This window comes from Lissotriton vulgaris, chromosome 10 (genome assembly GCF_964263255.1).
Source record: "Lissotriton vulgaris chromosome 10, aLisVul1.2, whole genome shotgun sequence".
Classification (NCBI taxonomy): domain Eukaryota; kingdom Metazoa; phylum Chordata; class Amphibia; order Caudata; family Salamandridae; genus Lissotriton; species Lissotriton vulgaris.
The window spans coordinates 178,164,540-178,187,835 of NC_141698.1; the positions used below are offsets into that span (position 1 = coordinate 178,164,540).

At 46.0% G+C, this 23,296-nt stretch overlaps 1 protein-coding gene across 1 annotated transcript in view; it reads right to left on the reverse strand.

Moving 5' to 3' along the window:
- Nucleotides 1-239: 239 nt before the first annotated feature.
- Nucleotides 240-23,296, reverse strand: part of DRG2 (developmentally regulated GTP binding protein 2) — a 107,392-nt gene continuing 84,335 nt past the window's right edge. Inside the window, exons 11-13 of the mRNA XM_086940823.1 lie at nt 22,606-22,664; nt 1,108-1,161; nt 240-1,014 (exon numbers count right to left, since the gene is read on the reverse strand). Coding sequence (XP_086796949.1) covers nt 928-1,014; nt 1,108-1,161; nt 22,606-22,664 — 200 coding nt within the window. The 3' untranslated portion in view covers nt 240-927. The remainder of the gene's footprint in view (nt 1,015-1,107; nt 1,162-22,605; nt 22,665-23,296) is intronic.

Consider the following 23,296-nt stretch of genomic DNA (forward strand, 5'->3'; position numbering starts at 1 on the left):
CGTAGGCATTACCAAAATTTGATAATTAGACTCAAGATGAATTTCGTGGACGGCATGAAATACACTTAAGATTGATATCTGTATATTGTTCAGCATACCCCTGGATACTGTAAAAGATATGCTACACTGGAATCGACTAGTTCTCTATTGCTTGAAGTCCCACCTCATCAGTTATTTAGAGATTTACGTTAACTTGGGGTATTTGGGTGTACATAGGAAAACAAATACAAAGATTAAAATAGTGTTCATGCTTGCTGCAAGATTTAATTTTCTACAATAAATGTAGTGACCAATGGCACTGCACCTGGGGGATGTGGGGCCCCTGGGCCACGCTACCTAGTCACCTCTGAGGTGATTATTGCTTCTGTCAGGTGATCCCACTCACAGTTCTTAAGGCCTGAAGCATAACAAATATGGACCAAAACCAAATGGATGCAACAATCCTCTCCCAGAAGCACATTTAAAACAACGAAATGCATGCACAAAAGAAGGCAGCGGATTTCGAACACTTTGAGCCACAGGCTGGCAGGTTTAATGTTAATGCCAGCAGACTGCAGACTTGCTTGTGAAATCATAAGCGCTTAAAAGGCTGCAAACCAATTGGTTATCTTTCCAAACTTTGTAGTTAAAGGGAGAAAGCTGTAGGTCAGCTCCCATGTTCTATGATTGTAAGATGCCGTATAAATGAATTGTCTTTTGAGAAGTACAAGTTTCACACTTTTCTGCTCGTCTTTCCCACCACCCTCGAGATGAGAGCATCACTGTTGGTTGTTCATCTTTTCCTCGGGCTTCATGGAAGCATACACTGATTTACGGCTCTTTTCCTCCGTTTCTTATGGAGGAGCTCTCTTTCTGCAGCAGGTCACATTGGCTTGGTTACAGCAGGGTAGGGGAAGTCAGGCACCAGTGATCAGCAGCAGTGGTAGACTACTTCTTCACTATCTGGATAACATCTTCGTGTTCTATAATGTGCGTCAGTCCAACTCTCTGAGGGCTGTACTTCGTGCTTGTGCCCTGAGAACGGACAGCCAAAAAGAAATCATTAGCTAAAGACTTATTAATTACAAAATATCAACATCATTGGCATTTTGTCTGCCAAGTACTCACCCACACCAAGGCATATTTGAACTGGCTTGCAAGTGTTCGGTGAATTCGGTGGCACTATGAGGAAAAAATAAAACCTTTAAATTCTGCTAACAAATCTTTTTAAATAGCCCTCCAACATGGGAAATACTATTGTTTTCAATTAAGTAAGTTCTCATAAATTGTAATCACCTTTAAATACATACAAATGTTTTCGAAATAGTTTTCAGAAGCAGGTTGCATGCTCCTGATCCAATTTTAAAAATCAGCTGCTTGTTTACATTCCAGTTACTGCTTTTGGAGCTCTAGGTTGACTTCTCACGATTGTATGCAGTTTACCATAGATATTCCATTATTACACAAGGTAAGTGTAGTTAAGCTATACATATATATAATTTTAAATTCATAAATTTTTATTTTGGAACGGGAGCCCCCCTTCTCCCCACAACCCCCCCCCCCCCCATTTTTTAAAAACTATATTTTTCTGTTTATTGGCTGGGACCCCTTTTTCTTTTTAATTACCTTTACCACCCTATACCCCTACCACCCATAAAAATACCCTTACCAGCCTATATCTCTACCCACACCAAAAGCCTAATAATACCCTCATCACCCATCCTTAAACCCCACAAACTACCTTTACCTCTCTATACTACTATTTCAAGTTACTGTAACACATGCCCTAAAATAATTAATTCACGCCCGTCATGCACTGTTATCAATGATGCTATGCCAGATGTTCCAATCTTGTTAATAATGAGGGCATAGAACATGTCACGAGTGATGTAATATGGGAGTTAATTAGCTTGGCAAGGGCACGAGGTACAGTTACGTGCGATAACTATATCTGGTGAATTTCACTGGTTGTGTTGGTTAAAAACAGTATGTTTTAACTAACATGTTCAACTACCTACAACATCAAAAATGCAAAGTAAGATGTAATTCCAATTCCTATCTATAACCCCACTTTAAACTTTGGCTTTTCGTGAATAATTTTTTTTTTTTAATGCAAAACACCAGCCGCTCACGGTGTGAGGTTAGACACAGGGCCGGGCTTGCGCCCCCCTCCCCTAGCCTTTGAAGCCTCTGGTACCCACACCCCATAATCTAGGGCCATTCACTTTAAGAAGAGGGGCCACCTCCCCAAACCAATAGTGGCCCCAGTGACCATATCCCCTGGGGTCTCAGGTGGGTGCTCCCATGTCCACCCGCTGCACAAACAAAACACCTTGTTGTGGGCTGCGGTCGAGCCTCAAGGACCCGCGACCTCCGCACATACACCCATCCTGGGAGCATCAGAGTCAGCATTGCTCTCACAAGAGGGAGCAGGATTTCACTGCTCCCCGATTTTCCCTGCTCACAAGAGCACAGGCAGGTAAACACATGTCTGCTCTCACTTTGCGGGAGCATTTTTAATACTTCCACAGGATATAAGCATATAAGTGCTCCCTGCCCGCTCTCACAGGCAGGGAAACTACTGTGTCCTGGCGGTGGTCTCTCAAGGACAGAGCGAGTATGTGGCCCCAGAGATGGGTTCCAAGGTTGTGTTTTGCAGCTCGGGGAGGCGGGCCATGTGCTTCCCCTTCCCTTTTTTTTGGTATTCGGCAGAGGGGGACAAGTTCCCTGGGGCCTTCCAGAGGCTCGGGGAAGGAGGGCCCATGCACCGTCTCCCCAAAATAATTACCTGCCCCGCCCTTAGTGCTATTGTTGTAACACAGATTCTCCGCAAAATTGTGGAAATCTTTTTTTTTGCGCCGGGAGGGTTTGTCCCACTGGGGCCATTCCACTAGGCCTTGGTGGGCAGGGTATCCCTATCCTACCCTTTATGACTTTTTTTCACTTTATTTTTTCTACAGGGCTATGGATTGTGCCAGAGTCATAAGATGGCTTGCGCCACATCGTTGTGGATGTGGTGGCAGACAATCAAACCTCTTGAGATTTGCTGACTCGACAGACCATCCCCAGCTTGATAGATATATATATATATATCACACAACAACGATTCCTCCGGGTGGAGGAAAGCTTGGAGTCGCAGTTAATTAATCATAATCCACACAGAAAGGTGTTCTTGTTAATTTATTCTTCAATCCATTAGGGTATCAAAAGAAATTGCTTTGTTTTGATACCCTAATGGATTGAAGAATAAATTAACAAGAACACCTTTCTGTGTGGATTATGATTAATTAACTGCGACTCCAAGCTTTCCTCCACCCGGAGGAATCGTTGTTGTGAGGTGTAGCGGTTGGGCTCAACCGCAGGAGTAACGCAACCACGCCTTGCAGCGCCTATCGGGAGAGGAAAGGGAGCCATATGGTTGGAGATATATATATATATATTTTTTTTTTTCTGGACCAAGATCTAGCTTTCTGCCAAATTTGGTGTGATTCCGTTCAGCAATTCTTGCAGTATCGCTGTTCAATTTTCCTATGGAAAACGCATTTTGGCTCTGCAAGCTTGACTATCAAGAGTAGTAAAGATGAGCAGAAAAGGCTTCTCAGTGAGGTTAAATGGCTGGTGGGGGGTGACTCAGGGTTCAAAGTGTCAAGCAACATACAATACATTAGTAGAAATGACTTTAATGTGACAGCAAAGTGAACTACTATATAGTTTGATGAAAGGTTCAGATATAAGGTGATTCTGCCTACACACTAGTTAAATCACGGCACCTTCTACATAGCTGCAACTATCTATGCTGAAACAGCAAAGATACAGTCATAGGTAAAGATTAGGCAAGTTCACTAAGCAACTATTACATCAGGCATTTCGTAGGTCAGTTCAATAAATTTTCACTGGCAAAGAGCTCATACTGGCAAATGGTATCTTTCTAATGGCATGTGTTTCTTTGGCATTCATGACAGTCTCTCAATCTTTTGATCTTAGCCCCTGTGACACCTGCTTAGTGGAGAGACAGCTTGGGGCAGAGCTGGATTGTGTGCTCAGTTGCATTGCACGGGCTGTGTCTTTGTCAGCATCACAGGGACACGGACAGAGTCCTGTCTCCTCACACAGACTGATTGGATGAACAAGCATGGAAGGCTTGAACAGTGGGTGCTAAAGTTCTTCAGTCGCAGCCTCTGGGCCGTGGGCAAGGGCCTCAATATTGAAGTTACGATGGCGCTCACAAAATACATAACACATCGGGCAGCAGTAGCATAATTTCTTCTGGCATGCTCTTATTCTTGCTAGTAGTTTTTTCAAACAGTTACACGGATGAACTGCACAAAGAGACTGATTGCTCCCATATGGCTTGGGTCGGCAATGGCTTTGCTTCCAATGTTAGGTGGGCTCCACATACGAAGAACATAGCTGAACTTTTCCTCCTTTGTAGAATCTCTCCTGCTGAGTCAAGCACTATCTTTCCATCCATCTCACAGTAGGCATGTCTCTATGTGCTAGGCAAACCCATAGTTACTCTAGTAAGTTGCACACTTCAGGTGATGTCACCTCACCTCTGGAAGACTGGATGCCATGCAGACACCCACACTGATCTCACAGCAGCTCTTCGAGGACTCTGCGAGCATTAACTTCCTTAGTCAAGTAAAACTTGGAAAAGGAACAATGTGGGATGTTTTGATCCCATCTGTATATTAATTTTTCAGACAGGAAGTGGATTCATAATCTAATGTCCTGGAACCGGTTTAGGTTGATTCCCTTTCAAATAAAATTTCTGGCTGTAATGCAGATACAGCCTTTGTGCAAGGTAAGCGAGCCAGCATCATCACAAACTGCTGCGAGAGCCACGCCACACTATTCAAAACACAGGCACGATAGAATGTGAAGTCTTTCAACATTGCTTTCATCAGCCATCCTGAATTTGTAATCATGGAAAGAGAAAAAAGCATGTCTTGCCTATATACTCACTCACTTTTAACAGAATCTGCGGATTCACCCTCAATCCCCCACCATCCAACAAAAGGCACTGTTCATGAATGACTGATCAACAAATTCTTGCTAAAAGGTATGCAAAGAATTTGTAAAGGTAGTCCTATCTTCATACTCCATCACGTCAGTATCAGGGTGTCCACTCTTCAGCTTTAGAACAGCAGCCAATACACTTCCACTGTCTGGGAAAGCTTTACAAACCCCCCATCTTTTAGATTGCTAATTCAGAGGTGATTTAAAAAGCATCCCACAGGTGTCAGCAATCATTCCCTCACCACACACAGAACCTTCCTAGCATACCTGTGCCTCACATCCACCATGCATAAACTCACTCAACAGACACATGAAATGTCAGCTTAAGGGACAGGCTAATACATCTAACCTAAACTTAACATGTGGGGAGATGGTAGGCTGCACTCCCCCAACACTCCCCCCCACCCCCCACAGCAGAAAAAGATCTACTCAGGACTATAAATTTACAGAAAATGGTATGCCACTGCCACCACCACTTCATGTCAGCAACCCAGGATATGGACAGTATTTTTTAGGTTAATACATTATGGAAAGAGCTTTCCAAAATCCTCTAACCAGCTGGCGGACCGCTGATGAATTATAAATAGAGAAACTGGGATTATGGGCCAAGAGGAGAACAAATTACGTGACAGCATCTAATATGTTGGAAGGTACTGAAAAAACTATGCAAGCAAAGACAATGGATGTTGCATATGCTTTTACATTCATATCCATTGTCTCTACCAGGCATATATATTGTCCGCAACTAGTCCCAATACTTGATAAGATACAGATGTTTAATTCAGGAAAGAACATGACATGCATTCACCTGACACCAGGTACAATACTATTCACCAACAATTAGTTTTTACTTTGCACAGATACATTAACATTACTGTTTAACAAGGTGTCCTGTGAATTGTCTTCACCGTTCAGACTCAATTATTGTGTTTATGGACTGCTTTAAAGTTATGGGTGCTACTTCAAGGTTGCGCTTGAGTGAAGTACAATTTACAGTATAATTATTATTTGGAGTTTTGTATAGCGCGCGGTTACCCTCGGGCATCCCTGCGCTTGTTCACGACTCCAGGGGGTAGGAGTAGAAGGCAGCATTAAGCGGGAAACAGATAGGTCTTAAGTAGCTTCCGGAACCGCATAGTACAAGTCTCTGCACGTAGATTCAAAGGCAGCGCATTGCATAAGTTGGCTGCGTTCACTGAGAATCTTCTACCGCCCGTCCGGGCTCTTTTCACTCTGACCGTTTGTAGTAAATATTTGTGATCCGAGCGCAGGGCTCTGATAGCCTTATAGGGGAGCACCATACTGCCCAAAATGGGAGGTCCTTTCCCCCGAAGGATTTTATGAGCCGTACAGAGGGATTTACATTTTATCCTCTCCCGTACCGGGAGCCAGTGCAGCGCTCAGTGCCGGTTTTGCTGACTGTCTCCTATGAATGTTCATCAGCAGCCTTGCTGCTGCGTTCTGCACTTGTTGGAGTTTATTGAGCGTTGCTTCCGGAGCACCCCAAAAAAAAATTGCGTTGCTATAGTCCAGCCTCGAGACAATTAATCCCTGGATAAGAAGTTTCCTGGAGACCAGTGGAAGAAGAGGCAAGATCTTACGGGCTGACAGGAGCCTACCAAAACAGACTGCAGCGTTTTTTTTAGCATGGGTCTTGAAAGACAAGTCTTGCTCCAGCCACACCCCCAGGCTTTTGATCTCCTTTTTGGGGCTTGGGGGATCGCCCAGACAACTAGGCCAGCTGCCTGGCGGCAGAGAGACCCCCAAATGTCCGAGCAGCATCATCTCTGTTTTGGAGCCATTCAGTTTTAATGCTGAGTTGAACATCCATGTGTGCACCTTGGATAAGCAGGAGTGAAGTAGGTCAGGTTGATTCACCAACTGGGAGAGGGCCACCACCAACTGGGTATCATCAGCATAGCTGATGGTTTTAATACCGAATGGTGCCACCACATACTCCAGCGGGGCCATATAGACGTTAAACAATGTGGGGCTCAGGGAGAAGCCCTGAGGCACACCACACTGGAGGGGGATCGAGGCTGACTGTGCACTACCTTCCCAGACTTGGTAAGTTCGATGGTTCAAAAAAGACGCAAGCCATTTCAAGGCCGTCCCTGTCAGGCCTACATCTGACAGTCGCTGGAGTAGCACCTGATGGTTCACGGTGTCAAAAGCCGCACTGAGGTCCAGGAGGATCACTGCCACCGATCCTCCTGAATCCAAAATGCTCCTGGCTTCTTCCACGACTGCCAGAAGGGCAGTGTCAGTGCCCTGGCCCGGCCTGAATCCCGTTTGGGAATTCCGCAACAGGCCATTGGACTCCAGGAAATGTGACAGTCGCCTGTTCACCAGTCTCTCCGCGATCTTACCGAGCCCGGGCAGCAACGAAATTGGTCTGAAATTTGCCAGGTCAGATGGATCCAGACCAGGCTTTTTCAGAAGGGCCTTTACTACTAATAATAAAAAAAACATAGTCATCAGTCCAATATTTTGTGTGGTCACGGAGACAGACAGACAGACAGACAGACAGACAGACAGACAGACAGACAGACAGACAGACAGACAGACAGACAGACAGACAGACAGACAGACACACACCCCCCCCCCCACCCCACCCCACCCCACCAGACAGCACAGACAGACAGACAGACAGACAGACAGACAGAGACACACACACACACACACACACACACACACACACACACACACACACACACACACCCCCCCCCACCCCACCCCACCCCACCCCACCCCCCCAGACAGCACAGACAGACAGACAGACAGACAGACAGACACACACACACACACACACACACACACACACACACACACTTACACACCGCACCCCCCCCCCACCCCCCCACCCCACCCCCCCCGGATGTTTGCACTTTGCTTCTCTACGAAGAAGTCTTTCCCAGTTACAAGGTAGGTGATTCCTCCTTTCGGTGATAGTGCGCATGGGCATCGACTCCATTGTTAGATTTTTTTTTCCCGCACAGGGTGGTAATGGAGTTAGTCAGATTAGTAGAAAGAGATGTCCATGTATATGTATCTAAGTAAGATACAGTTATAGGTACCCGGGGAGGTGGGTGGGGGCATGTGAATCTACAGCTCTACATGCAAACAACAGATGCATACTGGGTAAGTAGCATTTTCCTTTCGATGCACGTGAGCTGTAGATGACATGCTTTGCATAGACTTTATAGCAGTGATCTCCAAAGCGGGGGCTTACCTCTAGCTGTTGCAGTGGTTTGAAATAGTGTACGTAAAACTGCTTGGCCCACACTAGCTTGCTGTCTTGCTAATACATCTACACAATAGTGTTTTGTGAATGTGTGAGATGTAGACCAAGTAGCAGCTTTGCAGATGTCATCTATGGGAATATTTTCTAAGATTCCATAGAAGCCCCTAGGTTCGGGTAGAGTGTACTCTAAGGGGAATTGTTAATGTAAGTTTTGCCTTAGCATAGCATGTCTGAATGCATTTGACTATCCACCATGCAATAACTGATTTTGATATGGGATTGCCTTTATGTGGTGGAGAAAAAGCCACAGAGTTGTTTTGTCTTACGGGGGTTTTGTCCTTTCTATCTAATAGAGTAATGCTCTTTTAACATCTAAGGTGAGTAGAGCACGTTCTGGCACAGAATCTGGTTGAGGGAAGAACACAGGCAACTCAACAGATTGGTTGATATGAAAGCCAGAAATGACCTTTTGTAGAAATTTAGGGTTAGACCAAAGAACCACTTTGTTTTGGTGTAGTTTTAAAAATTGTTCTTGTATGGTTAGTGTCTGAAGCTCACCTACTTTCCTCAGTGATAGGTATGAGGAAAGCTACTTTCCAAGTGAGAAATTGCAGCTCCCTTCTGTGCAATGGTTCAAAAGGTGGACCCATCAGTCTGGTGAGAACAATGTTGATATTCCACACTGGAGCAGGTGGAAGTCTTGGGGGAATGACTCTTAAGTCCCTCCATAAATGCTTTAATGACAGGCACTGTAAAGACAGACCCTCCAGCTTTTCCCGATTCACAATAAAAGAAATCACAAAAACAGGGGACTAGCCCGATGGCCGTGATATTTACATTCGTGGCTTCGATATTTACAAAAAAGTTTCTAATGGGAGACAGCAAAACAAACAATGCCCTTTTATTGGCTAGGCGCGCACACGTCATTCCGTGCCGCCGTCCAATATCTGTTTCCTCATGGCCAAGCTGTGAGAGGAGATCAAGAAGAACAATACGTGCACAGCTTTCGTCAATCGCTTTTTTTCTCAGAACAAGTCTGCAGAAAATCGGAGCCTTGATCAGCAGCAATTAATGAGAAAAATAACCACCCGTTAGTTTGCCAGATATTTCCTTCAGGCGTCCACAGCCACTTAGATGTTTTTGAAGTTGCAGCAGTTTGAATTCTAAGCTGACATACAAAAGCATCTGGCTACACAGGATTTTGAATCATTTGGTGGTTTTACCTGCCCTTGTTGTAACGGCACGTGCTCTTTTGCCAACATATCTTTGTTCACAAGGATAATTCGAGGAATGAGCTGCTGCACGGCTGTTGTGTTTAGAGATGTCTTTTGTTTTGAAAGCTTCAATGCTGTCTTTTAACTTAAAATTAATCTTACTAAAGATCCGATGATGAACAGTAATATCAAGTAATTATACAAAGGGGCGAATCTGTGAATATGCGACATGAAAATCTTAAACTTTTGCAGTTCACTAACTGTGTGCTTATAAATGCTGTCATTTGTATCCTGGAAATATATTCAATAGACACAGGCATGTAAACAGATAAATTCACAAAAAATGCCCTTGAAATTTCATGCAAGCCAACAAACATACAGTCATTTTTAAATATGCACACACATACAGACAAAAAAAGATCTATTTGAAAAAGAAAGACACATTCGGCTGCCACGTTCCCAAGCTTATCCAGGCAACGATTGGATATAATGGAACATGCAGTGGAGACTGCATCCCTTATACCGTAGAGTATGGAATCGGGGTGAACCCCCACATGACTAAGCAATAGATAGATCCCATCCATGAAGAGTACTGTAGGAACCCACACACTTCAGTGCCCCCCATCACAAATAAAAGACGCCAGAAAAACCCTGGTATGCAGCTGGTTGACTCCGGGTCATGGTAGACTGAGGCACTCAGCCTTGAAAACCGATGTGGTGGAGTAGTGCACGCTTTTATTATAGATACATACACAGAAACGCCGAGGGCTTACCGGCGTCTTCCCACGTTTGCAGTCAAGTGTTGCTGTAGCCGCCTTCTGTTCAAGTAACAGCTAGCCGCACCCGCTGCGCGGGTGCCGCGTCGCAGTTTGGCTGAGCAAGGCTGTTGGGAGCACGTTTGCTCACAGCCCCTAGGAAGGACATCAGGGAGCAGGGTCGCGCTCTATCCACCAGCGCCGCCGGTGCCGCTGCAGGGACTCAACTAACCAGGAGTCCCTGCGCCACGGCACACCTGCAGACCGATTGCCCCTCCCACCAATCGCTCAGAGGAAGAAAAGGAAGCTGATTCCCCTTTCCCAGCGGGACACAGAAACGCCGAGGGCTTACCGGCGTCTTCCCACGTTTGCAGTCAAGTGTTGCTGTAGCCGCCTTCTGTTCAAGTAACAGCTAGCCGCATCCGCTGCGCGGGTGCCGCGTCGCAGTTTGGCTGAGCAAGGCTGTTGGGAGCACGTTTGCTCACAGCCCCTAGGAAGGACATCAGGGAGCAGGGTCGCTCTCTATCCACCAGCGCCGCCGGTGCCGCTGCAGGGACTCAACTAACCAGGAGTCCCTGCGCCACGGCACACCTGCAGACCGATTGCCCCTCCCACCAATCGCTCAGAGGAAGAAAAGGAAGCTGATTCCCCTTTCCCAGCGGGACACAGAAACGCCGAGGGCTTACCGGCGTCTTCCCACGTTTGCAGTCAAGTGTTGCTGTAGCCGCCTTCTGTTCAAGTAACAGCTAGCCGCATCCGCTGCGCGGGTGCCGCGTCGCAGTTTGGCTGAGCAAGGCTGTTGGGAGCACGTTTGCTCACAGCCCCTAGGAAGGACATCAGGGAGCAGGGTCGCTCTCTATCCACCAGCGCCGCCGGTGCCGCTGCAGGGACTCAACTAACCAGGAGTCCCTGCGCCACGGCACACCTGCAGACCGATTGCCCCTCCCACCAATCGCTTCACGCCCCCATAAAGGAACGCCCCTTCCCCGCTGTGCGGGAGCACGCGGGAGCATCGCGGGAGAAGCCCGGGACAAGGGCGGGACCATCTCAGGCCATCAGGGGCCAGAAGAGGCCGGGCCGGGCCACATCTCTTGGCTCTGTAAAGTGGGCACCTAGTCAACGGGATAATGGCTTCAGGTACTCGATCCTGTAAAACAAAGAAATCTGCAGGAGACGTTGTTTTAGGTACTATGGACCAATTCATAACTCGAGCAGTTTCCATAGTCGAAAAGGAGATAATCCTGGCAGAACGAAGATTATCCCGGGATTCTATGAGTATGTCCAACAAGCGCTCATCTCTGGGCGCCATTGCCCTAGCCGCTAGCCCTGGACATATTTCCCTGACTCCATTGGTGATAATTGATTCCCCAACAATTGATGAGAGAGTGAGCCGGATTAGGGCTAGTTTAGAAAGGGTAACTACCACCGCACCAAGCATTGTACTTGACCCGACACACTCCAATTCCTCCGTCCAAACTAATCCATCGCCGGGGGGGCAAACTCTGGATTGCAATCCTGAAACCCATGAAGCCTCTAGCCCCCCTGTGCTATCTAGGGAAGCCATGAATTCCCCACCCACTGTAGTACACACCGAAGCCAGTACTCCCAGAGTAGTAGTTCACCAAACCACACCCGTAGGGAATCTAGCTTTAGGCCCAGTCCCACAAAAGAAGAGAAAGCGTCCCGCTAGCCCCCGCAGGGGAGGCTCTCTAAAGCCCCACAGTAAAGTAAGTAGGAACATTGTATCCAAAGGGGGCACCAGTTCGAATCAGGTTCCTTACCCAAAATCATATGCGACCCACACCGGAGATTCTTCATTGGAAGGCACTCCCGGTCAAATGGCTCCTATAGATACCAGTATTTTCCCTCAAGTTGAGAGCATAATTAAGTCTGTGGTGATGCCTCTCGTAGATAAGATTGATGGCCTCACACGCAAACTAGCCTCACTTGAACAGTCAATGCTGGACAACTTTTACGCGGTGAAATCATTAGTTAAATTTCACGCCAAGGCCCAGGTTGAAGAAAACGGAGGGCTAAGGAGTGGTGCTGTTCCCTTAATTCCCTCTGTCACTATAGCCCACCCTGAGCCCACATCTTGCCAAAAGAAGCCCGGCATGGGAAAGGCACCCCAATTGCAGCATCCCAATAGCGGAACCACACCCTCACCACTAACTCCTACTCCTGAGTCTAGTTTGGCCCGACCAAGGAACAAAGCTAGTACCCAGGCACCCAAGGCACTCAAGGTTAATTTTGCCGCAAATTCCAAGCCTATAGTGCCAAACACCAAGGTACCAGGAAACACAGTGAACGCAAAGAAGGGTGATACATTCCCATCCCTCCCAACTCCTGCCAAACAGGCTGTGCCCAAACCTCCAGCGAAAACCACGGTAAAATCCCCGGCTAAAGACAGGGTAAGAAGGCACACGCCAAATGCTAGCCTTCCCCCTGGCTGTAAGCCATATGTGGTAATTTTAACGGGGGTCCCTGAGCTTGAAGAGGGTTCTTGTGAGTTATACTCTGACCTCAAACACAAGACGCTCTCCTGGCTCAAAGCTAATAGACCCCTCCCAGGGCATATCGATGGTAGAATAGCCTTTGTCCGACGTGTGGGTTGGATTGGCAACAGACGTAAGGATCTTACCGGGGACTGCGTGTTGATCAATTTCAACGACCCCAGAGCAGCAGGTATGATCTGTAGTCAGCAGTCGCATTACAATTTCTGCGACATCCAAACTAGGGACCTGGGGTACTTCTATCACCCCCCTCCTCTAATGGGGCCCATAAAATCTTTACAAGATGGGGGCAGAGGAGTATGGTTCCCTCATTATCCAACATTGGACCCCAGAGCAAGGGCATGGACACCTACTCAAGTAGCCCCTCCACAGGGTTGGGGTTGGTGACTTGGTAATTTAGCGGCAACAAATGCCCCCCTTCCTAGGGCCAACACACCACGCACAGTTGGGCAGGCACCCTTGTCCAACATTTCTGTGCCCCAATCCCCGCTTAACTCAATTATGCCCTCTCTCTCAGGCGATGGGTCTGAGAATATTGAGCTAGTGGATGGAGCACAAACTCCCGGTACACAGGGTGGGAATGCAGGATGCGTTGAGCCCCTGGATCATGCATCCCTGAAAGCCATTAGTTGGAATGTGGCAGGCCTAAACAGTAAGCTAGATGTCCCGGACTGGGTGGCGCTCATTGAACCCCATTCAGTCTGCGCATTCCAAGAGACGTGGTGCGTAGAACCAAGGCACCGAGTGGGCCATGCCACCTTTTTTGTCCCGGCAGATATACCAGCATCGGGAAGAGGTCGCCCCTACGGAGGTCTCTTAGTTTGGGTAGATATTTCCCTGGGATGGAGGGTACACCATCATCCCCAAAAATCTCCAGACTGGATGCGCCTCACTGTAACATGCCCGAGGAAAGCTGAAAAACTGGAGATTATTAACATCTACACACGAGGGGCCTCTGGGAGAGCCTTGTCACCAACTCTCTCGGACTTGGAGGTAGTCTTGGGTGAGTGCAGTAGCGATTCATTAATTATGGTCATGGGGGACTTTAATTGTACATTTGAGCCCCTGTTGCCCGACGAATCTCTGGACTTATATGACGAAGATTCAAGGAGAGGTGTCCCGTCACTTGATCTTCCAATCATAAACAGTTGGACCCCAGAATTATCCAGCTAAATTCTCTCACACTTGAGCACGGCTTGAGAGCGGCAAACGGGAGGACACGCTCAGACTTAGCGGGGGCTCACACATATAATAGGGTTGGCCATTCATCCCGGATAGATTATATCCTTTTAAACTTCTCTTTGTGGGCTCACATGAAGGATATGATAGTCCTACCTTCCTTGGATAGTGACCATAACGCACTCTCCTTGTCCCTATCATACTGGTGGAGGGTGATTCACTCAGCTTGTGGAAACCATGATATACCAGCATCTGGGCCATTGGGAGGGGTGGTTCCATCAAACTGCCTAAGACGCTTGAAATGGGACAAAGTGGCAATAGATGAAGAGAAACTATCATGCATCAGAGCTGTTACTTCTACAGCCTGCGCCATTTTTGAAAACGAGCCTGTCAGCCCAAATCGGATTACAGCAATGTTTAGCGAGATCTCGCTGTCAATTGGGGACCTATTCAAGGCTAAAGTAAAAAAGGGAAGCTCCAACCGGGATAAGCGGCAGGCCAAACCTGGTTGGTACTCGAAGGAGTGTCGTGCTAGAAAGAGAGCACTGATATTGGCTGTAAAAAGTGGAGATGCAACCTTAATAGCCACCAAACGCAAGAGTTATAAAGCGGAGCTTAAAACAGCAAGGAGAGACTGGGAAGATGAATTTTGGCAGGGACTCCGAATCGCCAGTGTTGGAAAAAACGCAAAAGGTTTTTGGGACTTAATACGCAAGAAAAACAGACCCCTAGATACTGTCATCACCTGCAACATAACTGAGGATCTCTGGTACTCACATTTCTCGAAACTGTATACAGCATCAGTAGCTGAAGCGATGGATTTCGCATTACCACAGATCTCTCGAGGTGATGAGAGCTATGAGGAAAGTCTGTTTACCAAGAAAGAAGCGGAAGGTGCTATAAAATCTCTCGTCCCGCGCAAAGCGGCTGGTCCCGATGGGCTTCCAGGCGACCTGCTCCGTGCAGACTTAGGCGATTGGAGCATGTTAATTTCATCAGTATTGAACGCTGCCATGGCGGGTGCTCCACTGCCCGCCTCTTGGATGGCCGCCGAAGTGGTCCCTCTGCACAAAAAAGGCTCAAGAGAAGACCCTGCGAACTACAGGCCGATTAGCCTGATAGATTGTTCGCAAAAAGTAGCAGGCAAGGTCCTCCTAACCAGAGTACAGCAGTGGGCAGATGAAAACAGGATACTTTCGGATCTCCAGGCAGGGTTCCGAACTGGTACAGGAACAATCGAACAATCGTTAAGGCTATTCATGATTCACTGGAAGGTCGTCACGATTGGGAAGGGCACTTTATATCTTGCCTTCATCGACCTCCGGACGGCCTTCGATTTGGTCCCCAGAAATAACTTATGGAAGGTTCTCAGTGATCTTGGCCTGCCACCTTATCTGCTCCACTTGATCATGAAGCTCCACGAAAAAAACTTTGCCCAAATTCGCTGGGGTCCGAATGGTCAAAAGACCTCAAGAATAGATGTGAATAGAGGCGTGCGGCAAGGATGCGTTCTTGCCCCAACACTCTTTTCGCTCTATGTTAATGGGGTGGTGGACCACTTGTCAAGGATATCAGCAGATGCACCTCGCTTGGCAGGTCGTCTAATTCCCACACTGCTTTTTGCGGACGATACTTTGCTTCTGTCAAAATCGCCAATGGGCCTACAACAGCGTCTCTCTGGCTTTGATGACTTTTGTAAACAAAGAGGACTCTGTATAAACACAGACAAAACAAAGTATCTTATCTTGAATCCTCCGCAAAAACTTGGCCCTCCACCAACACTGGGCTCCGTTGCACTGGATAGGACCAAGACTTTCGATTATCTGGGTATCCGGCTGGTGGATTCTATGAAATGGGACCAGCACTTGACCAAAATGCTGCTAAATTTGAAAAGAGTAACCGGGACCCTGCTGAAAGAGCAGCGAGCTGCCTCAACTAAACCTATAGCTGCAGTTTTGGACATTTACTCGGCCAGAGGAGTAAGCGCCGCTCTGTATGGGGCGGAACTTTGGGGAATGTCAAACTTGAAAGATCTTACTCGAGCTGAGAACACCTTCTTGAGAAGCTTGATGTCCCTCGGTCCTTCTGTCCCCATCTTGCCACTGCAATTGGACATGGGCTGTCGGGCGATTGAAGATCAAGCAAAGCTACGCCCTTTGCTTCTGTGGGCCCGCATATGGAGAGTCCCTGAGCTCTCAAGCTATGCGGATGGCCTGCGGGAGATAATGAGATCGACAGGTTGGGCGAAAATAAAGTGGCTAACGGATATCAAAGCACTACTCACCAATCTGGGGCTGGAAGAAGCATGGTACCAACAGACAGCCCCGTCCAAATCAACGATAAAACAGCTTTATTGGAATTGGGTGGTAAATAGAAGGAATTCTTCTGTCTCGATTTGTAAGTCGACCAGAAATTTTATGGAGTCCAAAGATGTCCCCATTAGAGAACTGTATCTGGACATTATCTCAGCCCCTTGGGAAAGATCTCTGTATTTTAAATTTAGAATTGGTCTTCTCCCCGTAATGGAACTCACAAGCCATTGGAAAATTCCCTACCAGACTGCTCCGTGGTGCCCCTTCTGCCCACAGCGCCATGAATCTGTCCCTCACTTTTTATTTGAGTGTCCTGCCTATAAAGTCCCAAGGATGAAATGGTTAAAACCCATGTGTCGTACACTGGGAACTAGACACTGCAATGAGGCACTAAGGATTCTTGTTTCGGACACTCGCACTTTTTATGCATGCGCCACCTCGAAGTATCTTGGGTGGGCATGGCGGATTCGGTCAAAAAGACTCAGACAAATTGTTTAATTATGCTTTTACTTTTACGGCCTGTTTCATAATCATGCCTATTTTAGGTAATTTAAATATTCTTCCCCTAAAAAATAATAGTAAAAATTGCAGACTTAGATCATGCAAGGGGTCTTTTTAAAAACACGTTTTTATCCTTAAATGCTTTTGAAATGAATTTTACTTGTATGTATGCTTTTTAAGATATTTTATATGTCGAAATAAAGCCTTTTTGACTTGACTTGACTTGACTTGAGAAATGGACATAGATACATACTTGAAAACCTTTGGACTTTAGCAACAGTGTTTGGAAAATTGTGCTGTAAAACGAATTGTCTGGCTACATTTAACAATGGTTGAGGGCACCCATTCCTCTACTGCAGCCCAGAATGAGGTTGCGCTGTCTAGTGGCACTTACCTGTGCTGTGGGGCCTGGTATCTGAACATTTTCAAGAGTTGCTCGTAGCACCGATCTCTCAGCCCAGTGAAGAGGAGACTGATCTCACCTGAGTTGTGGCTATCACTCACTCTGGCTCCGAGGCAAAGACTCCTGTTGGCCCACATGTATAGCACATTCTGGACGGGCCCAGGAGGTAGAGATGCGCCGGGAGGTGTGCATACACGGGTGCTAGAACACCCCAGGGAGAAACAGGGCCCCCTCTCACAAGATGCATGTCGGACACTTTAAACATGCATATTTCACAGTGGAGTACTCCGGTTAATCAGTTTAAATTGATTTAAGGCTGAATAGGAATGATTACGAGTAAAATAAAGTGCCGCAATAATGCCGCTAAATTTCCATTTTTGTGCCGCTAAATTTGCAAATCTATGCAGCAATATCCTGAGGGGTCTGTAAAGAGAGACAGATGTTGTCTATTTTGAAGGTATGCAGCTATTGCAGCAAGTTGTAAGCATATGGATGTGTACACTATGTTTGAACCGTGTAGATGTAATAAATATCATATAATGTTCTGAACTGAAGCATCAAGCAGGTTGATTTGATTGTTATTACAATATATGACAAACCGCTTCCAATTTGCTGCATAGCAGGCCCTTGTGGTAGGGGTTGTATGTTTATACAACTACTTCCTAAATCACTAGTGCCTAAACAACGAAGGCTGAACAACGATCAAAGCCAAACCACTAAGTATTAAACCACGACTTCCTGAACCACTAAATAAAACCCATTTACATGATTACTGAACCTACCACTACCTTCAGAACATACCATGAGCAACTTGCTTTCTGGCTACGCTTTAGCGGACTTGCAATATTTATGTTATCTTGCTTCACTCATCTGTAATTAACCTTCCATAGGCATCTTTAGCAACAACCTGTGATACTTTTTTAAAAATTTGAATACCACTATACGATGTGTTAAAGGATTTACCTCCTGAATTTCTTTCGACAAGGGTGAGCCCCGGAGACACTGTTTATTATACAAAGATCTGCTGGGCACTTGTGAGTTATCAGCGGTGTGCTGTTTTTTTATGTTGTAGCTCTGCCCGGTCCTTTTTTTAAATCAGTCCCGAGTGCCTAACTCGGCCTGTTATTTTGGGGTAATGCTGCTATTCTTTCTCTGGGTGTGGAGATTACACTACGGGCTGCCTCTCTAAGGCCTAACTGGTCCCATGACTGACAATACACTCCCCCATGCCATGCCGGCATGTCAGCCCAGAACAGTCAGTTTTCCCTCTAGAATAGTCATTATTACTAGAAATATTATTTCCCTTGCAAATACTGAATGCCTCGCAATGTTTGTCCATCTTCAACAGTTTTGACCGCGCAGTGCCATCTAGTGGTCATTGTTTTCAATGTATCTTGACGACAGAAGGCTGAAGCATCTATTAAGCTTCATTGTTAACTAAAGTCGTGGTTTAGGCAAGTCGTTGTTAAGATTTTTCGTTGTTCAACTTCGTTGTTCATGTAAGTCGTAAGGATGTTTCCCTGTGGTAGGACGTCTAGCTTCTTTGTAATGTTTATACAGTCTGGCAGGAGATTGAGGTAACCAAACTCTAAGACTTAAAGTGCCAGATAGCAAGGTTGAGATGAGTGTGATCTGGATGTCTTCTTTTTCCACTGCTCTGCGTGAGGAGGTTGGGTGCGTGATGTAGTTTTTGGCGAGGAACTACTGAGAGCTCCACTGGGTGGTGAACCAGGGTTGAAGGGCCCATGTGGGAGCAACTAAGATTAGTGTCAGGTACTCCTGTCTGAGCTTCCGAACCACTAATGGAATGAGTGGGAGAGGCGGAAAAGCGTAGGCAAATATTCCTGACCAATTCATCCATAGTGCATTGCCTCTGGACAATGGGTGGGGATACCTGGATGCAAAGCTTGGCATTTTGCGTTTAGGTGTGTGGCAAACAGATCTATGTATGGGAAGCCCTACACATGTTCTGTGTTAGTTGTGACAGCTGGAGAGAGAGCCAGTAGTCTACGTATGGAAAGACGTGAATGTGTTGTCTTTGTAGATGAGCTGCTACTACTGCCAGGCATTTGGTGAAAACCCTGGGTGCGGTGGTGACTCCGAATTGGAGCACCTTGAAATGATAATGTTGGCCACCAACCTGAGGTATTTGCGAGGAGCAGGGTGTATTGAGATGTGGAAATAGGCATCCTTTAAGTCCAGAGTGGACAGAAAGTCGCCTTGCTGGAGGAGCGGGACCACTTGTTGGATTGTCACCATATGAAAGTGGTCCGATTGAATGTATACTTTTAAGGCACTGAGGTCTAGTATAGGCCTGAGAGAGCCATCCTTTTAGGGAATTAAGAACTACAGGGAGTATACACCGGCCCCGTGATATTGTAATGGGGCTGGTTCTATAGCTCCTTTTCCTGACGGAGAGAACTTCTAGCTTGAGATGTTCTTGTGACATTGCGTGTGATCTTGGAGGAATGTTTGGGGGAGTGTCTGCAGGTTCCAGGCAGTAACCATATTGGATAATTTGTAGAATCCATCTGTCTGCGGTGATTGTTTTCCAGAGGGGTAGAAATTGGGAGAGAAGTCCCCTGACAGGAGCGGAAGGAAGTCACTGTTTGTTGTTTGCACGGGAAGTGCGTGTTGAGTTGCCTCTGCCACTTCCCTTGCCGTTGTTACCTCTAAATCCACCTCTAAAATGACCTCTTGATGAGGACGACTAGTTCTTGCCTTTGTAAGAGGAGGAGCGATTCTCTGTGGAAACATTTTTGGAGCCACCCCTGTAAAAGTAGCGACAAAAAGATCCCCTATTAGATGGTAATTGCAAAGCCCATGGACTTGGCGACCTCAGTGTCCTTCATTTTTTCTAGCAAAGTGCCCACTGTTGGACCGAAGAGGTGTTCTTTGTCGTATGGTTGGTTGAGAATAGAATAGAGGCATGAACCTCCGGTTTAAATCCTGAAATTCTCAACCAAGCATGCCTGCGTAGCAGTACGCTGGTGTTCACTGCGCGGGCTGTTGTGCCTGCTGCATCTAAGGTGCACCTGATGGAGGTATAAGTGATTAATTTACCCTCCTGAATAAGGTCATTGGCCTTCGATTTGTGCTCTTCGGGCAGAAATTGCATCAGTTTCTCTAGCTTATCGTAGGGAGCCCTGTCGTAGCGAGACAATAAAGCTTGCACATTAGCAATGCGCCAATGATTGGCTGCTTGCGACGCTACTCTCTTGCCCAAGGCATCAATTACTTTTGACTCCTTATCAGGAGCAAGGGCCTCGCCTGTGGTTGGTGAGTTTTGTCTTTTGCGAGCGTTGGAAACTACAAGAGAGTCTAAAGGAAGCTGACCCTTGATGTAAGTAGGGTCAGTGGGTGCTGACTTATACTTTTCTCCACCCTGGGTGTAATAATTCTTGCCCTCACAGATCTTGTCTGTATGCTTAAGCATCCCTTTGAGCATTGGTAATGTGGGAGTAGCTCTCTGAGAGGAACTTAGGGTTCAAACAAGAAATCCTCTTAAAGAGCCTCTTTGTTTAACTCCACCCTACTATAATGAGCAGCCCTGTTAAGTAGCTCTATGTATCCTGTGTTGTTCTCGGGTGGTGAGGGTTTGGAAGGATATAGATCCCGATCATTATCAGTGTTCGGAACAGTGTCATAGTCGTCCCATGGGTCGTAATGTCCTGTGGCCTATCCTCATCCCCATCCTCTTCATCCTGTGGGTCAGGTGATAGTGGTGGTGAAAAATATGTGGGTGTGATGAGCAAATTTGGATCTGTGGGTGAAGGAGGTGGGATGTAAGGTGAAGAAGGGTTAGTACCCACATTCTTTCTCTTTAAAGTAATGTTGTCCCCCTGTAGGCCCATTTTCCTCTTCTCTGGCAATATGGCATGAATATGCCTAGTGTCTGGATGTATGACCAGTTCTTTTTGTTTCGGATCCGGAGGCGGAACATTGCAAAGCTCTTTTGATGGAGTCTCTTCCTGTTTGGGCGCCGTTATCGGCATAAAAAGTTTCAGCTCCTAAGATTTACTTTTCTGTAGCCAGGGAATGGTCACCAAGACATGTTTTGGTTTTGATACCGGGCCCGAGGGCGGGGAGCCCGAAACTTCTTCTCGGTGATGTCCTTGGCCCGAGGGCAGAGGAGGGGTTGGAGCCTTTTTCTTCTTGTAGTGCTGGGGCAAGGGGGTTTCTGTACTCATAGTACGCTGACTTGATGTAACTTGCTCCTGTTCTTCCATGTCAAAGTCAGCCTCATACACAGAGATATGATCGGCTTCTTCTTCAGCTCCTTGAGCGTGGAATTCTTCTCCTTCAGAATCTTCACCGAAGATGTCCGGTGCGGAGCCGCTTTGATGTTGCATTTCGTGACGTCGAGCCAGGTGGTCAAGGAGCGTCTTCTTGGATCAAAACGATTGGCATGCATTGCAGTCTTGTTCGTCGTGTTCCGGGGATAGTTGACTGCTACTTAGCCCAACGCAGGTAGGCCCAACAGCCCTCCACGAGTTTGCAGATCGAAGACCTTTGAGCCGAAATGATACACAGAGAATGGGGAACGCAATCGTGAAACAATACCATTGAAGGTAGTGGACTGTGCGAAGGGAACCCAAGAAACTGTGCCAAACCGGAGTGCAGTAATTCACATCCGTTCCCATTGGCGGAAAAAAATAATCTAACAATGGAGTTGATTCCCATGTGCACGATCATCGAAAGGAGGAGTCACCTCCCTCGTGACTGGAAAAGATTTCTTTGAGGAAAAATAAAGTGCAAACATCCAGATCCAACACTAGATTGCAGACTATGCAAAGCATGTAATCTACAGCTCACATGCCTCTAACATATTATATATAGATATATGTGTGTAAATATTTATATACACATTTATACACACAAAGCTATACTGTAAATATATTTTGTTTTACTTAGCGCCTTTTCTCTGACTTATGCACCATGCTGTGCTGTTTGAATAATTCAGAGCACAAACTACATTCCCTTATTTGGCACTTCACTGATAGGTATACAAAGATAATTATCTTGAAAACGCTGTACATCTCATACACGGATGACTCAGAAATCAGGACAGAAATTGACAACTTATTTAAGGTTGGAATGCAACAGTTAACAGCTGTACAAGGCACTGTGATTTTTCATGCTGCGTTTTGATGACCCTTTCAGCTTTAAAATTTTTTTTTATTTTTTTCTAAAAACCTAGAGACATGCAGCATACTATCAACTGTGTAAAACATAAGCCAAGTCAGTAATTATGCAAATGAACACATGGCCACAGGCTGACATAAGGACAGATATCCCCGACAATGATAAAGTAAAAGTGTGTAAGCTACTCAAAGGGACCACAGCAGGAGTAAGTGGAATAATGTGTAAAGTCAGCAGGCAAAATAAGGTCATGTTACTAAAGGTGAAGCTTTGTCTGAAATACTGTGACAAGATCATGAAGTGCCCTCTTAGCCTGTATAAAACACAGAGCAACACAGCCTTACCACATGTTCGACAGAAGCTCCTTTCCGCAGAATGATTGCATCTGAAAAGTCTGGTCTTTCTGCATAGAAAAAGCAAAAGGAAACTGTAGAAAGATGTTACTGAGACACAAAAGGCTACCTTTATTTTGGAAATGTAGTTATTGAATTCTGGAGGCTCTCTTACAAGTCATGCCAGTTTTTGAAAATTACTTTGGGAGCTTTTCATAATTTTATTCTTTTCAAACACACAGAACTTTTTATTCTATTTTACACATACATTTGTAGACAAAACACAGTTGATCCACAAATGAGAGCCAAATAACGTCTCCCATTTACATCTTATAATTCCATATTTGTCAAGAAATGGGAGAGCAATAAGCAGAATATTATAAACCAACAACTACATTACCATTATGAATTTACTATGCCAAACCACAAAATTATACATAGCACAAGGACAGAAAACAGCACATGTGTAAATAAGTGCCGTGTCTGGTTTTAAACGTAATAAATATAAAACAGACATTCTTCCCTTTGGCAAACAATCTCTGTCTTTCTCAATTCAAATAAATTGTGTGGCTACTGCCTGCTTTAATCTTCTTTGAATACTGTCCAAGATTTTCTCATTTCTTCCGACCTTCTTCATGTAAAACAGTGGTACAAGCTCTCCTCTAAGATTGACTAGGGGAATTTATCATAGCCTGGGGCATCA